Source organism: Scardinius erythrophthalmus, assembly GCF_964197995.2.
Source record: "Scardinius erythrophthalmus genome assembly, chromosome: 11".
Lineage (NCBI taxonomy): Eukaryota > Metazoa > Chordata > Actinopteri > Cypriniformes > Leuciscidae > Scardinius > Scardinius erythrophthalmus.
Window position 1 is genome coordinate 5,514,622 of NC_138231.1, and position 16,709 is coordinate 5,531,330.

The following is a 16,709-nucleotide window of genomic DNA, read 5'->3' on the forward strand; positions in this document are numbered from 1 at the left end:
GGCCATGTTTAGGGTTAGCGGGTAGAATATACAGTTTGCAAAGTATAAAAATCATTATGTCCATGGAAAGCCGCCATAAAACACGAAAATCCAGTTCAGTTCAATAACTGTGTAAAGTTCATCCATTATGAAACGAGTTCTGTTCAGCCATGAGCAGCTCTTCTGAAGACAACACTGTGCTATCTGAAACAGTCATGTGATCCGATTCAGCTTGTGATGACTGAATGCATGACATCACGTCTTCACATGGCCTTGTGCATTATTGTGAGTGTGTGTCAAAGAGCTGGGTGCTTATTGTTCATCTCTTTATTCTCATATCAGAGGGGTTTGCTGAAGTCGTGGCCAGATGCAGGATGAGGTTTCAAATTGAAAGGGGGTTCAGTTTTATAAATAGCCATCATTATTGGTGGGTCATTTCCTGACAGGTGATGACTCATCACGACCTCATCCTGTTCTCTGGGCTGTTAGCCAATCACATTACACCATCTCAAACAATAACAGCAACACAGGAAGCACATCATGTCTGATCACAAACAGGACTGTGTTCAGAAATGCATATTAGCTTATAGCTCAATGTATAGTGAGTGCAGTCATGACTTATTTTTGTAGGCTTCCCTCGACAAAAACCCAATAGGATTTTTCAATTGGCTTTAGGATTATTGCAGAAAATAAGCTCTGTGACCAACAAAAGTTTCTGATTCTTAAATGATCACAACTTTTATGAATTCTGAAGCCTAAATACACTCATCAGAAGTAAAAAGCTAAACATAGACTATAAATGAACTACACCACGGTCACATGACCTCAACATCACCATCATTAAGCCTCCGACAACTCTCATTCTTTGTTTAAAAACCTTTTCCCATGAAAGTTTGAGTTATAATAGTTTGCAAGAGCATGATTATAAACACAAGAAGGCTGTGAAAGCAGACTCTAGTGAGTAGATGAGTTTTCCTGTTCGCTGATGACGTTTAATGTTCCTGACAACTTCTGCCGTCCCATTTAGACGCTTGTAAGTAAAGGCTTTAAAAAAAATCACATGTGGGGTATTACTGGTGTATATTATGCATGTTGTAGAATAAAACATGAAAATACATTAAGCTTGTGTTCACCACAGACGTTATTTCAGGCATTTAACCAAAAACCCATTCAAAAAACCCACAGACGATAAAACCGAAGTGCTAAAATGCTCTTTTCTGGGTTTTTGCTTACAAAAATATGTCATCCCTGCAGCACTCTATACAAATTTATTAATTAATTACAAAAACAAGTAGCAATAGTAGGGATTATTCCACTCTAAACATTTTATAGTTGCAGCATGCGAGTGACATCCAGCTATCATCTTGGAAATATAGAAGTAATTTCACATTTTAAATCCATTTTTGTGTAAAAGAATTTAGTTTAGTAGTCCGGTGCAATATTAGCTCATGTTACAATGCTCAACGCTGCAAAAACATGATGTAAATAGAAACATTTCCTGTAAATTTAATAAAAATATAAAGCTGCTATTGACACTGTGCAGTGATGCTATATTTTCTTAAATATTGTCACCTAAAAATGATTTTTCAGATTTGTAAGTAAAACAAAGATTATACAAGTGTTTTACAAGAAAATATTCAAAACATCATGTTGATTCAATATGTTGCTTGCCATTTCTTTGTGATTTTGTTTGTGAAAATGTATTTAAAATTGTGAAAATTGTTTCAAAGTAAATCATACAATAATTTTTCTCAGTGTTTATCTACAAATATGTACGATAGGAATTTTATGCATATGGAATATTTACATACTATAGACCGCAGTGATGTAACGTATTTGAGTAAATGTAATTAGTTACTGTACTTAAGTATATTTTTGGCTTAAGCAACTTTTCGACATATCTACATTTTTGTATATGTACTCTATACTCCAATACATTTGTAATGAGCAATGCAATGCGAAACAACACGTCCAGTCCAAGTAGGTTTTGAATTTTTTTAGGCTTTAATTATAGTTAATATTATTTTATGTGTCCGTTATATTGAAGAGATGCCCTTTTGGAGCACTTGAGACTTGAGAGGTGTTCGTTTAAGATATGTTCAGCTTTCTTTTGACTTAAACATGTGATTGCTCCCCTCACAAATAATCATGTTTCTTGTTTTTCACTGGCATGTCTCTTATAGGTGTTGAGGACTAGCGCATCTTTGAGCCTACATTCAGTCTGAGTAAAATACTTAAGTACTGTTAAAATCAGATACACGAAGACTTTTACTCAAGTGGTATTGAAATTGGGGACATTGGAGTCATTTTTGCTGTAAGGTATCTGTACTTTTACTTTACTCCTTTGATGGACAGTGTACATTCTGCACATATAGTATGAGTAGTATGGTGCCGTTCCAAACATAGCTCATGACTCAGTTTTTGGCCCAGATTCATTCTGCGACTCAAGTCTTTATTGAGAATCCCCAGTGCTTGTGTCCTTGTTTTACCTGTGGAACAGACCAAACCGCTTCACACACGCTTTTAGCCTTTAATGTCTGTTTACAAAGCTGTTTTCTAGTTTAATTATAGTGTCATTTAAAGAAAGGATGTGGGGGCGAGACAGACAGACAGACAGACAGACAGACAGGAAGAAACCTAATTACACTGTTTCCTCTGGGATTGTTTGTGTGTGTGGCTGGATTTGGAGTAGCATAGTATTATACTACTGTACTCGAACTGTTTATACAGTATGTAGTACCAGTGTTTTTATGGTTAACACAAATAACAAAACCAAACATGAGATCGCAATCTCGATTCCAACACAAACCCAATGATCTTATTCCTAAATCACAACAATTTGACAAATCCGATCACAGCGAAACATTTAAATCTTAATCTACTTGATACTTCAATTACGATTGTATCGATTACATTGTTACACCAGTAGGTGGCGATTTGACTGTTAAAAAATTGATTTGTCATTTAATCATTTAAGATATTCTTTCAAAAACGATGATTCATCCAGTTATGAAACAAGTGAAGTCTTTATGAGTGAGTCATTGAATCATTCATTCAACCCGATAAAAATGTTTTTTTTTTCAAATTAATTAAATATTTAGAGTAGATTGCAGCATTTAACAATGTTTCAGAACCTCTAGTAAATCACGTTATTTTGCTGAGCTGTCTATTTAGAATCATGGGAGAATCATGATCTATATATAAAAAAACATGATTCTTCATTTATCCATAATCGTGCAGCTCTAACCAAAACTATATATATATATAAACGTTAATTGAAATAAACCTGAAATAAAATAGAATATAAATATTAAAAACTAAAACTTTAGAAAAATAAATGACAATTAGAAATGTTACTTTTATTTTGTTATAAATGACAATTACTAAAAGTGAAATAAATGTAAATTAAAGTTTAAAATATAATTAAAATATATTTTTAAAGAAAAAAGCTTAAGTTAAAATTAAAACTTGAAATATAAAAATAAAAGCTAATTCAAAGTATTACTATAATACTAAATAACACTGGTTTATACTGTATTTTTGTAAACATGGAATCTCCAGATAATCTGCTAAAAATCTCCTTCTTGATTTATTTGATCAGACTGCCAAAAGGTTACATAAATTACACAAACAGCAATCTGTGCATTTAACCATTATAACTGAATACCACTTGCTGAATTAAACATGTAACACAGCTGTTTCACAGTATATCATTATATAATATATACATGCTGTACACTAGTACTCAATTCCAAACATAGCCTGTATGTGCTGATAGTAAACATCAGTCATTGGCTTTCTCCCAGGATGCTTTGCTGAAATATTGATGCGTCAGCGTCTATGTGCAGGGAGGCGGAGCTTCAGTCGGAAGCTCCTGGCCAATGAATTGCTCACCAGTGTGAATACATAATGACCCAGACTCGTTCTGAGCTCTGTTGCCATGGTGACCGGAGTGTGGGGGGTCTGGATGGAAAGGTCTCTGTTAAACAAGAGCATCTTCACTGCTGTGTGTGTGTGTGTGTGTGTGTGTGTGTGTGTGTGTGTGTGTGTGTGTGTGTGTGTGTGTGTGATGACGGAATGTAATGCTGACGCTCTCCCTGAGGCCAATGTCTATTTTAAACTGGCACGAAAAGGCATCTCTCTGTTTCTTTTTTTCTCTATACTGTGTTTTATTTTCCATCATTACTGTAATATTATATACCATGTACAAGCAATCAAAATATGTGTAAAGGGTTTTGCTCCATTTTATTTAAATTTCTTTTTAATTTCATTGTCAAAAATATTGATTATAATATAATTGGTGCTGAGTTAACTTCTACAACTGAGATGAAAATAAAGTTATATAGAAATATATAAAAAAAAAAAACCTAAAGAAATGACAAAAGCACATAGCAAAAAGACTAAAATTAAAATTAAAAATGATTAATTACCTGAGTGTGGAAAGGGTTGGGCATAATTTATATATATATATATATAAAAAAACTAAGCGTGAATTAAATGTATTGTATTTTAATTGTTTTGGTACTAACATTACTTAAACTGAAATAAACTAAAGTTAATTAAAAATATAAAAAAATAAAATAAAAATACAAAATAGCAAAATGACTAAAGTTAAAATAAAAACTAAACATATTTTATAAATGTTTTAAAAAGCTAAAGTTCTAAATAATAATTAGGCTACTTCTGTTTGAGATCTGAGTGTGTAAGGGGTTTTCTTTCATTTTTTTGACTATTAAATTTAGTACTTTTAATTATTTTTGTTCTTTTGTAAAATCTTTTCAAAGGGTTATTTCACCCAAAAATGAGAATTATCCCATTATTTACTCACCCTCAAGCCATCCTAAGTGTATAGCATGACGTTCTTCTTTCAGCCGAACACAATCAGAGTTATATTAAAAAATACCCTGGCTCTTCCAAGCTTTATAATGACATTAAATTATTTTTGAAGCTCAAAAAAGCTCATCCATCCATCATAAAAGTAATCCATACGGCTCCAGAGGGTTAATAAAGGCCTTCTGAAGTGAAGCGATGCGTTTTCTAAAGAAAAATATACATATTCATAACTTTATAAACTATAATCACTGGCTTCCGGCAACAGCCGTACGCGTGTTCACGAGAGAGTCGAGTTTTGGGCTTCAAAATCCAAGTTACCATTCACTCCCATTATAAAGCCTGGAAGAGCCAGGATATTTTTTAATATAACTCTGATTGTCATTTTATTTTTATTTTTTACTGTGCAGTTGTGCTATATTTGATCATATATTGTTACCTGTCATTTACAGTATAGATTATAAGTCATTTACACCTATAGGCTTGTGGGTGAGTACATTTATTGGATCCTTTTAATTTTTTGGGTGAACTATTCCTTTAAGACCAGTTAATATTAATGGACAGAATATTATGTCACCTAATTAATATTCATGAGCATGCTGATGAGGTTTAGATTAGCCTCCACCCTCTGTGTGGCTGTACATTAACACAGGAAGGTTTTGGTTTCATCCCTTGGGACACAAAGCACTTTCTCTCCATCTCTCTGTTATTTTCTTTCTATTATTTTTGTCTATTCATCTTCCTCCTCCTCTCCTCCCGTTCCATCCGTTCCAGTCCCGTGATCACAAAGACACAGAGAGAAATGAACTGTATTCTGCGTGTGTAAACCTGAGAGACGTGTCCCGTGAAGTCTGATGTGTTCTGACAGGGTGTTTTGGATGTTGTGAGCGCTGGTCTGATGGCCCGTGCGGGTCAGCTGTAGTTCTGGGCTCAGTCTTTGTTCTTCTCCCTGTTGTGGCCTTCTGACAATAATCTTTGTGTGTCGCTAAAGCCGAGAGCGGCTGCTGTCCACAAAGAGAGCTCTGTGCTGTCGGGTGGGGGAGGACGTCGAGATTATTTTCATCATGCATTCGAAAAGGTCCTTCACACTGACAGCCATTTGTAGCCGTTTTCAATAAGAGTTGGTGATTTCAGACAACGTGAGTGACAGTGGTTCTTTGTAGAGCAACAAAATCGAGCAGTTTTCCATTTTCAATTGTGCAGCATCACACTGGGTAGCTCCGCCCACAGCGATCTCTCATTGGTTCAAAGTTCCTCTCCATTTAAAAAAAAAGAAATATACATATTTCACACTAACCCTAACCCTATATATATGTATGTATATGTATGTGTGTGTGTGTGTATAGTCTCACCGTTTCCACAAAAGTTTAAGCAGCACAACTGTTTTCAACATTAAAAATATTCAGAAATGTTTCTTGAGCAGATAATCATCATATTATACTGATTTCTGAAGGATCATGTGACACTGAAAACTGGAGTAATGATGCTGAAAATACAGCTTTGATCACAGGAATAAATTACATTTTAAAGTAAATTCAAATAGAAAACTGTTATTTTAAATATATTTCACAATATTACTTTTTTTTTCTGTATTTTGCCTCGGTGAGCAGAAGAGACTAAAAATAAAATAAATTACACAAAAAATGCAAAAATGTTTCTTCAGGTTTGGGCATGTCTGTAGTGATTATAATGAGCTTTATTTAAAAGCAGTTGAAGTCTATGATATGTTCTAATTATTGCGTGTGTGTGAACTCTACATGTGATCTTCTGGTTGCTAGGCGATGGAGAGCAAGCTGCTGGTTGGTGGGAAGAACATTATTGATCACACTAATGAGCAACAGAAGATGATTGAACAGAAGAGACACGAGATTGCCGAACAGGTAACGCACAGTTTTAATGTTTACATCACACTAGTGGCGCAAAAACGACACACTTCACCATTAGCATCTGTATGGCATTCTGTGCTCATTAATAACACACAACTGTGTGTAAATCTGTGTGTGTGTGTGTGTGTGTGTGTGTGTGTGAGCAGACACGCAGAGAGAGGGAAATACACCAGCAGGTGTTGGATCAGGACGAGGAGACGTTAGAACTCAGAGAAACGTTCTCCTCACTGCAACAGGAGGTGGAAGCAAAGACCAAGAAACTCAAAAAGGTGAGACACACACACACACACACACACACACTCACACACACACACACACACACACACACAGACAGCTGAACTGAGGTGAAGCGTGGTGTAGATGGTAGAAGCTCACATGCTGATGGCATCACATTCAGAGGTTGCTAATCATGAGAACGTCCCTCTTTTGGCTTCCAATATTAAACAATTACGAGATATTTAATCTCATTTGATTATTTTCTGTTTTTATTTGGAACTTCATGGATGCAAAGCAAAAGATTATTCATAACAAATGAATGTCCTTTATTTTATTTCACAGTCCACCATGTTTATTTATTATTTACAAATGTTTCTTGGGCATCAAGTCATCATATTATACTGATTTCTGAAGGATCATGTGACACTGAAGACTGGAGTAATGATGCTGAAAATACAGCTTTGAATCACAGGAATAAATTACATTCTAATATATATTCAAATAGAAAACACTTATTTCAAATTATGATAATATTTCACAATATTCCTGTTTTTACTGTATTTTTGCTCAAATAAATGCAGCCTTGGTGAGCAGAGGAGACTTCTTTTAAAACATTAAAAAATCTTACTGACCTCAAACTTTGCCCATCCCAACATTCCCAGTAACACTCATTAACAAGCGTTACATCACGACTCCTTTTTAATGAGACTTTAGCAACCACTGAATATTGAGTGACAATATATAAATATGACAGCACTGAGTTCCCTAACTCGTCTGTTCCTCTTGCTCCCCCTTAATTCTGGACCTTTGACATTTGACCCCTGGAACACCCCTGACCCCACCTCCCCGTGAAAATTAAACACCTTTTATCAGTACAAGAAGGTTAGTTTGTTTTACACTTGCTCGGTTGCTGTCTGTCAGAGGCTAATGCTAAACGCTAGCATTAAAGCTTTCACAGCAACTAATTCAAGTCAACCTGCATTAATCTCCATGGCTACCGCTGGCATGCTAACCACCAAAACCCTCTCTCTGAATCTCTGGTGACTTCAGAGATTTAATTCTTAGTAGACAGGCTAAACAGGGCTGAGCTCCACCGTTCCCATCTGCACGCCACTTCCTGTCAGAACTCATGACTTCCTGTTGGGCTGTAATGGAATAACTGTTGTGCTGTTCAGTGGAACACACTGCACCTGACCTCACCTGTACATGCTCCTTCCTGAGCTTCACCTTTAACCCCTGCTGCGTGACACTGGACGTCCCACACTAACACTGACTGGATCTCTGACCACAGTCATAGCATGAGAGCTGATGATGAGATTAAATAGATGGATACATGGATGAGGATGATGAGGAAGGATGGATGGATGGATGGATGGATGGATGATGATTATGATGAAGCATTGATGATGATGATGATGGATGATGATGATGATGATGAGGGCAGATGATGATGATGGATGGATGAAAGGATGATGATGATGATAAAGGATGGATGATGATGATGATGATGAAGAATGGATGAAAGTATGATGATGATAAAGAATAGATGATGATGAAGGATTGATGAAAGTATGATGATGATAGGTGTATGGATGATCTCTCTCTCTCTCTCTCTCTCTCTCTCTCTCTCTCTCTCTCTCTCTCTCTCTCTCTCTCTCAGCTGTATGCGAAGCTTCAGTCTCTGAAGGCTGATATTCAGGATGTGAATGATGAGCATGTGAGGAGTCGACAGGAGCTGGAACAAACACAGAACGAACTGACCCGAGAGCTCAAATTCAAGTGAGTGTGACTCTAAACACACGTTTGCTCTGCATCATTTTACCGGCGATGACGTCTCTGAAGGGAAGCTCTGTCAACGGATTCTAGGAGCAATTCTGTCTCCAAAATAAAATAACAGCTATCTATCATACAGCTGTATATGTCTCTGTCTGTCTCTGTAGATATCTGATCATAGAGAACTTTATACCTCCTGAAGAGAAGAATAAAATAATGAACAGACTTCAGTTTGACACGGAGGAAGACCAGTGGAAGTTTCAGCCTCTCGTCCCGGCAGAGAAGTGAGTGAACGTCGATCTTCACACGGGATGCATGATCAGATAGTAATATCATCAGCCAGAACACATCAAACTCATTATTACATATTTTAGAATAACAGTAAAGTTATAAAAAATTATGAAACAACACTAGTGGAAATATGGGATTTATATAGAGTTAATTTTTAGTTTTGTAACAAAATGTATATGTGGGCACAATTTTTTATTTGTTTACAAAAGCAAAAGCCTTAAAGGCAGGGTAGGCGATTTGTTCTAGAAACAGTTTTTGTTATGCTGGTTGAAAGTCTCTTCACATCCTGATAGCAATCACTAAGTTAGATGGTCTAAAGGTATTTATATGTGTATATATATTGTCTGTGGAAGGCGTAGGGCTATAACATGTTCGTCCAATCATTGCATTTGGTCTGAATGTAGTGATATGATGTCCTTCCTGCCTGTCAATGTATTTCCATACCTTCGTCATTCGTGCCTTTAACAGTTCCTCCTGAACCAAAACAATGAGCTAATGCTTCGTTCACGCCATAACTACTGTAATTTGGAGGAGATGGAAACCCGTGACGTTATACTCTGTGCGGTTCGTGACTCGAATTCATGCGTTTCAATGGCAACACTATCAGCTCTGAAATGAATCTGCAGCAGTCAGGTGGTACAGGTCAGAGCTCTTTAATGCCTGGTTCAGATTACACGATTTTAGCCCAATTTTGGCACGATCCGTTTGGCGTAGGGTGTCATGGGGATTCGTAAAAGACAATTGGTGTCGGGACGCAAGATTCAAGCGTTTCATCTCGTATAGTGTGTCATAGTGGGCGACAACCTACGCCGCGTCTGCGATGCTTCGCGACATCACGATAATAAGACTAGCATGTTTAAATTTTTTTTCGGTCGTGAGTGAGTGAGTGAGTGAGGGCACGCGTGAGTGAGTGAGGGCACGCGTGAGTGAGTGAGGGCACGCGTGAGTGAGTGAGGGCACGCGTGAGTGAGTGAGTGAGTGAGGGCACGCGTGAGTGAGTGAGTGAGGGCGTGAGTGAGTGAGTGAGTGAGTGAGGGCACGCGTGAGTGAGTGAGTGAGGGCACGCGTGAGTGAGTGAGGGCACGCGTGAGTGAGTGAGGGCACGCGTAAGTGAGGGCACGAGTGAGTGAGGGCACGCGTGAGTGAGGGCACACGTGAGTGAGGGCACGAGTGAGTGAGGGCACGCGTGAGTGAGTGAGTGAGGGCACGCGTGAGTGAGTGAGTGAGTGAGTGAGGGCACGCGTGAGTGAGTGAGGGCACGCGTGAGTGAGTGAGGGCACGCGTGAGTGAGTGAGGGCACGCGTGAGTGAGTGAGGGCACGCGTGAGTGAGTGAGGGCACGCGTGAGTGAGTGAGGGCACGCTTGAGTGAGGGCACGAGTGAGTGAGGGCACGCGTGAGTGAGGGCACACGTGAGTGAGGGCACGAGTGAGTGAGGGCACGCGTGAGTGAGTGAGTGAGGGCACGCGTAAGTGAGGGCACGAGTGAGTGAGGGCACGCGTGAGTGAGGGCACACGTGAGTGAGGGCACGAGTGAGTGAGGGCACGTGTGAGTGAGTGAGTGAGTGAGGGCACGCGTGAGTGAGTGAGTGAGTGAGTGAGGGCACGCGTGAGTGAGTGAGGGCACGCGTGAGTGAGTGAGGGCACGCGTGAGTGAGTGAGTGAGGGCACGCGTGAGTGAGTGAGGGCACGCTTGAGTGAGTGAGTGAGGGCACGCGTGAGTGAGTGAGGGCACGCTTGAGTGAGTGAGTGAGGGCACGCGTGAGTGAGTGAGTGAGGGCACGCGTGAGTGAGTGAGTGAGGGCACGCGTGAGTGAGTGAGTGAGGGCACGAGTGAGTGAGTGAGTGCACGCGTGAGTTAGTGAGTGAGGGCACGCGTGAGTGAGTGAGTGAGTGAGGGCACGCGTGAGTGAGTGAGTGAGGGCACGCGTGAGTGAGTGAGTGAGGGCACGCGTGAGTGAGTGAGTGAGTGAGGGCACGCGTGAGTGAGTGAGTGAGGGCACGCGTGAGTGAGTGAGGGCACGCGTGAGTGAGTGAGTGAGTGAGGGCACGCGTGAGTGAGTGAGGGCACGCATGAGTGAGTGAGTGAGGGCACGCGTGAGTGAGTGAGTGAGTGAGGGCACGTGTGAGTGAGTGAGTGAGTGAGGGCACGAGTGAGTGAGGGCACGCGTGAGTGAGTGAGTGAGGGCACGCGTGAGTGAGTGAGTGAGGGCACGCGTGAGTGAGTGAGTGAGGGCACGCGTGAGTGAGTGAGTGAGGGCACGCGTGAGTGAGTGAGTGAGGGCACGCGTGAGTGAGTGAGTGAGGGCACGCGTGAGTGAGTGAGTGAGGGCACGCGTGAGTGAGTGAGTGAGGGCACGCGTGAGTGAGTGAGTGAGTGAGTGAGGGCACGCGTGAGTGAGTGAGGGCACGCGTGAGTGAGTGAGTGAGGGCACGCGTGAGTGAGTGAGGGCACGCGTGAGTGAGTGAGGGCACGCGTGAGTGAGTGAGGGCACGCGTGAGTGAGTGAGGGCACGCTTGAGTGAGTGAGTGAGGGCACGCGTGAGTGAGTGAGTGAGGGCACGCGTGAGTGAGTGAGTGAGGGCACGCGTGAGTGAGTGAGTGAGGGCACGAGTGAGTGAGTGAGTGCACGCGTGAGTTAGTGAGTGAGGGCACGCGTGAGTGAGTGAGTGAGGGCACGCGTGAGTGAGTGAGTGAGGGCACGCGTGAGTGAGTGAGTGAGGGCACGCGTGAGTGAGTGAGTGAGGGCACGCGTGAGTGAGTGAGTGAGGGCACGCGTGAGTGAGTGAGTGAGGGCAAGCGTGAGTGAGTGAGTGAGGGCACGCGTGAGTGAGTGAGTGAGGGCACGCGTGAGTGAGTGAGTGAGGGCACGCGTGAGTGAGTGAGTGAGGGCACGCGTGAGTGAGTGAGTGAGGGCACGCGTGAGTGAGTGAGGGCACGCGTGATTGAGGGCACGCGTGAGTGAGGGCACGCGTGAGTGAGTGAGGGCACGCGTGAGTGAGTGAGTGAGTGAGTGAGGGCACGCGTGAGTGAGTGAGTGAGGGCACGCGTGAGTGAGTGAGGGCACGCGTGAGTGAGTGAGTGAGGGCACGCGTGAGTGAGTGAGTGAGGGCACGCGTTAGTGAGTGAGTGAGGGCACGCGTGAGTGAGTGAGTGAGGGCACGCGTGAGTGAGTGAGTGAGGGCACGCGTGAGTGAGTGAGTGAGTGAGTGAGGGCACGCGTGAGTGAGTGAGGGCACGCGTGAGTGAGTGAGGGCACGCGTGAGTGAGTGAGGGCACGCGTGAGTGAGTGAGTGAGGGCACGCGTGAGTGAGGGCACGCGTGAGTGAGTGAGTGAGGGCACGCGTGAGTGAGTGAGGGCACGCGTGAGTGAGGGCACGCGTGAGTGAGTGAGTGAGGGCACGCGTGAGTGAGTGAGTGAGGGCACGCGTGAGTGAGTGAGTGAGGGCACGCGTGAGTGAGGGCACGAGTGAGGGCACGCGTGAGTGAGTGAGTGAGGGCACGCGTGAGTGAGTGAGTGAGGGCACGCGTGAGTGAGTGAGTGAGGGCACGCGTGAGTGAGTGAGGGCACGCGTGAGTGAGGGCACGCGTGAGTGAGTGAGTGAGGGCACGCGTGAGTGAGTGAGTGAGGGCACGCGTGAGTGAGTGAGTGAGGGCACGCGTGAGTGAGGGCACGAGTGAGGGCACGCGTGAGTGAGTGAGGGCACGCGTGAGTGAGTGAGTGAGTGAGTGAGTGCACGCGTGAGTGAGGGCACGAGTGAGTGAGTGAGGGCACGCGTGAGTGAGTGAGTGAGTGAGTGAGTGAGTGAGTGAGGGCACGCGTGAGTGAGTGAGTGAGTGAGGGCACGCGATGACTGGTCGGAAAGCAACGTGTAGTCTGACATGTTTCTTGTCCACGACACGACAAGATTTTAGGAGTCAAAATCGTGTAATCATCTGACACAGTGACTATCGTAACAGACAAAAAAATCATGTAATCTGAACCAGGCATAAGTTTATGTTCATTATTATTGTAAGGTTATGTGCTTTGAGACATGAGGTAGTTTAACGCTGTCTCTCGTGATGCTCTAGTTTGCTCTCTGTTGTACGCGTTCGTGTGTTTTGAAGGAGACGTGGCTTTGGAGATGCTCTGGGAGGGTGGGAGGATGGGAGGGTGGGATCTTATGCTTTCAAAGCTAGCTCGCTATTGCTAGCCTCTCCGAAAATTGCCTACCCTACCTTTAAGAATCATGGTACTAAAAAAAAAGAAAAAAAAGAAATACCATGGTATTATACCATAGTACTTCATGTAAGTGACGTCATTATCTGACACAGGGTTATTATCATTAACTAAAACCATAAAAACCATTTTCATTAGCCTACTTGAAATAAAATATTTTAAAAAACGTATTTTATTACAGCTAATTCCAGGGCAAAAATTCTAATTTTCGTTTAGTTTAAATACTAAAGTAACTAAAACAAAATAAACTGTAACTAAAAAAAATGTAGACATTTTTTAAAAAGAAATGGCAAAAACAAAATTACTAAATTGAAAAGGAAAATAAATCAATAAAATCTAATTCAAAATATTAACAAATACTGTAATAGTATAGCAATGGTCCTAAAACAGCAATGATCTGACATGAGTGATTTAGTGCTTTACTGAGCAGAACAGCTCACATACGGATAATGAAGTTGATGTCCTTGTCTGTTTTCTGTGTTTCTGATAGTAAATTCACACAGATGAACAGAAGACCCGTCTCTGCTGTGGGATACAAGCGACCAATCAGCCAGTACGCCAGGGTTGCCATAGCGATGGGAGCTCATTCCAGATACAGGGTATGTTTATGGAGTAGGAAGAAAAAGTGGAACGTAGCCAGAAGATGTTAAATGAAATGGTTGAAATGAGTTCATGTGCTGGAGCCACGTGATTACGTGCACTGCAAAAAGTGTGTTTAGGATGTTTAGACTTTTTTTACTTTTAAAGACAGAAATACTAAGAAGAAGAGTGCAGTTTACATGATTGTCCCTTGTCCCCCTCCATAGGCGGAGAATATAATGGTTCTGGAACTGGACATGACTCCTCCTGTCGTGTTTCAGCTGGACCTCCCGAGGTCTCCATCTCGAGATGTTCTGTTGGACAACACCAGTTACAGAGAGAAATCAGCGTCTGGACGGGTCAGAAAATCTCAGTCATGGTCAGTAAAACTTCAAAGATCCACCTATTCAACGGCTTGTTAACACAATATCTAATCAGCCTGCGCATCACATGGCAGCAACTCAGTGCAGTTTAGGCATGTGCTGCATCCGAAATCGCATACTGTATAGTAGGTAGTTTGTGACCGTTTAAAAGTATGTTCTATATTGTATGAATGTGTGTAGTGTACTAGTATACTGTCATGTGACCTACCAGTGTCAGTTGCGTCACTTCACTGCCATTCACAAATCCTGTGGCCTCATGGGATAGTAAAGTGTCTAACAAATGCGCACCTCACATGCGGGACCCCCCCGAAAAAAAAAGGTTGTCGATTGTGGCCTGTGGAATGTTGGTCCACTCCTCTTCAACGGCTGTGCGCAGTTGCTGGATATTGGCAGGACCTGGAACACGCTGTCGTATACGCCGATCCAGAGCATCCCAAACACATTCATTCATGCTGACTGCAGGAATGTCCACCAGAGCTGTTGCCCGTGAATTGAAAGTTCATTTCTCTACCATAAGCCGTCTCCAAAGGCGTTTCAGAGAATTTGGCAGTACATCCAACGGGCCTCACAACCGCAGATCACGTGTAACTACACCAGCCCAGGACCTCCACATCCAGCATCTTCACCTCCAAGATCGTCTGAGGCCAGCCACCCGGACAGCTGCTGCAACAATCGGTTTGCATAACCAAAAAATTTCTGCACAAACTCAGGGAAGCTCATCTGCATGCTCGCCGTCCTCACCAGGGTCTCGACCTGACTGCAGTTCGTCGTCGTAACCGACTTGAGTGGGCAAATGCTCACATTCGATGGCGTCTGGCACTTTGGAGAGGTGTTCGCTTCACGGATGAATCCCGGTTTTCAGTGTACAGGGCAGATGGCAGACAGCGTGTGGGTGAGCAGTTTGCTGATGTCAACGTTGTGGATCGAGTGGCCCATGTTGGAGGTGGGGTTATGGTATGGGCAGGCGTATGTTATGGACAATGAACACAGGTGCATTTTATTGATGGCATTTTGACCCCCCCAATACAGTAAAATTGCACATTATAGAGTGGCCTTTTATTGTGGCCAGCCTAAGGCACACCTGTGCAGTAATCATGCTGTCTAATCAGCATCTTGATATGCCACACCTGTGAGGTGGATGGATTATCTCGGAAAAGGAGAAGTGCTCACTAACACAGATTTAGACAAATTTGTGAACAATATTTGAGAGAAATAGGTTTTTTGTGTACATAGAAAAAGTCTTAGATCTTTGAGTTCAAAACAAAAGTGTTATTATATATATATATATATATATATATTAGTGCTTTAGTGCTGTCAAATCGATGAATCACATCTTAATATAAAAGTTTTTGTTTATATAATGTGTATAAATAATTATAATTAAAATGTATTATACATACATATACTATATATGTATATGTGTGTGTACACACCCATATATTTATGCGCATAGTGCACATATACATATATATAATTATTTTATTTTTTTTTTATAATTTATAAACCTAAGTGATTAGGGTTTTTTTAAGGATTTATGTTTTGATAAGATTAAATTAGGATTATAGTGTGATATGGTCTATTGGGTAATCCGAGATTAATGTATAATCTCTATAACATAGTGCTCATGTGTACATAGTTGAATCTCAGTGCAGATTTCTCAAGTATTTATGCGCTATTTTTAGAACGGAATACTTGTGTATTTCTCATACCATTTTTGTACTCATAAAATACTAAGACCTACAATTCTTGACTTGTGCCTGACTTGACTTCCCATTTACAGTTTAAATCTATTTCTTGTATTAAAAATAAAACAAATACCTTTTGATGCTCCACTAGCTACATTAACATGTACTTAATAAAACCACAGTGTTGCATAATTCAGTCTAAAATGTTTGTACACTATTTTACATACTATTTTTAAACATTTATAGCACATTTTGGAAATTATAGTAAGTCATCTGGGTATTTGTGCATTAATTTGTATATGGTACTACAAAAGTAGTAGTATGTTGTTGGTCTCAAAATAATGACATCACATGTGTTCGCAGGTGCCAGTCTCCGCATGCCATTTCCTCCTCAAGCTCCACCCTCTCTCTGGCATCCTCAGGGTCCCACAGCTTGCCACACCCACAAAACATCACCATGGCAACAGCCCAGGAATGAGACTTGGAATTACCATATTACCGCCCCCTTTAATGCATAAACAATAGTCAATCAACCCAACATAGACCGAGGAAGACGGGGCGAGATGAACCGTCCGTCACCATTGACAAAGACTGGAGCTGGAGCATTCGAACCTTCAACAAGATGGAAACCTGCTCGTGATCTAATCTGCAGTTTGATATAACAGTGAATGTGGGACTAGACCCATTCCAACCCATCAGGACCAATACAACGATTAATATTAGTAAAATTATTCACATTTCTTACTCTCTTGCTCTCTGCTCCTCAGGACAGTGAAGACACTTTGATTACTACCATCAACAGCACTGAAGCTTTGCCTCACCTGACACCGGAGGCTAGTCAAGCTAGTTATGTTCATTCATTTTGCTGCTT

At 41.8% G+C, this 16,709-nt stretch overlaps 1 protein-coding gene across 1 annotated transcript in view; it reads left to right on the forward strand.

Moving 5' to 3' along the window:
• The window catches only part of kif3ca (kinesin family member 3Ca), a gene marked incomplete at both ends in the record, with an annotated part of 21,032 nt that extends 4,716 nt beyond the window's left edge, over positions 1-16,316 (forward strand). Inside the window, 7 exons of the mRNA XM_081378418.1 lie at positions 6,588-6,689; positions 6,842-6,964; positions 8,572-8,690; positions 8,852-8,968; positions 13,682-13,790; positions 13,998-14,149; positions 16,202-16,316. Of these exons, the coding sequence (XP_081234544.1) occupies positions 6,588-6,689; positions 6,842-6,964; positions 8,572-8,690; positions 8,852-8,968; positions 13,682-13,790; positions 13,998-14,149; positions 16,202-16,316 (837 nt within the window). The remainder of the gene's footprint in view (positions 1-6,587; positions 6,690-6,841; positions 6,965-8,571; positions 8,691-8,851; positions 8,969-13,681; positions 13,791-13,997; positions 14,150-16,201) is intronic.
• Between the last annotated feature and the right edge of the window lie 393 nt (positions 16,317-16,709).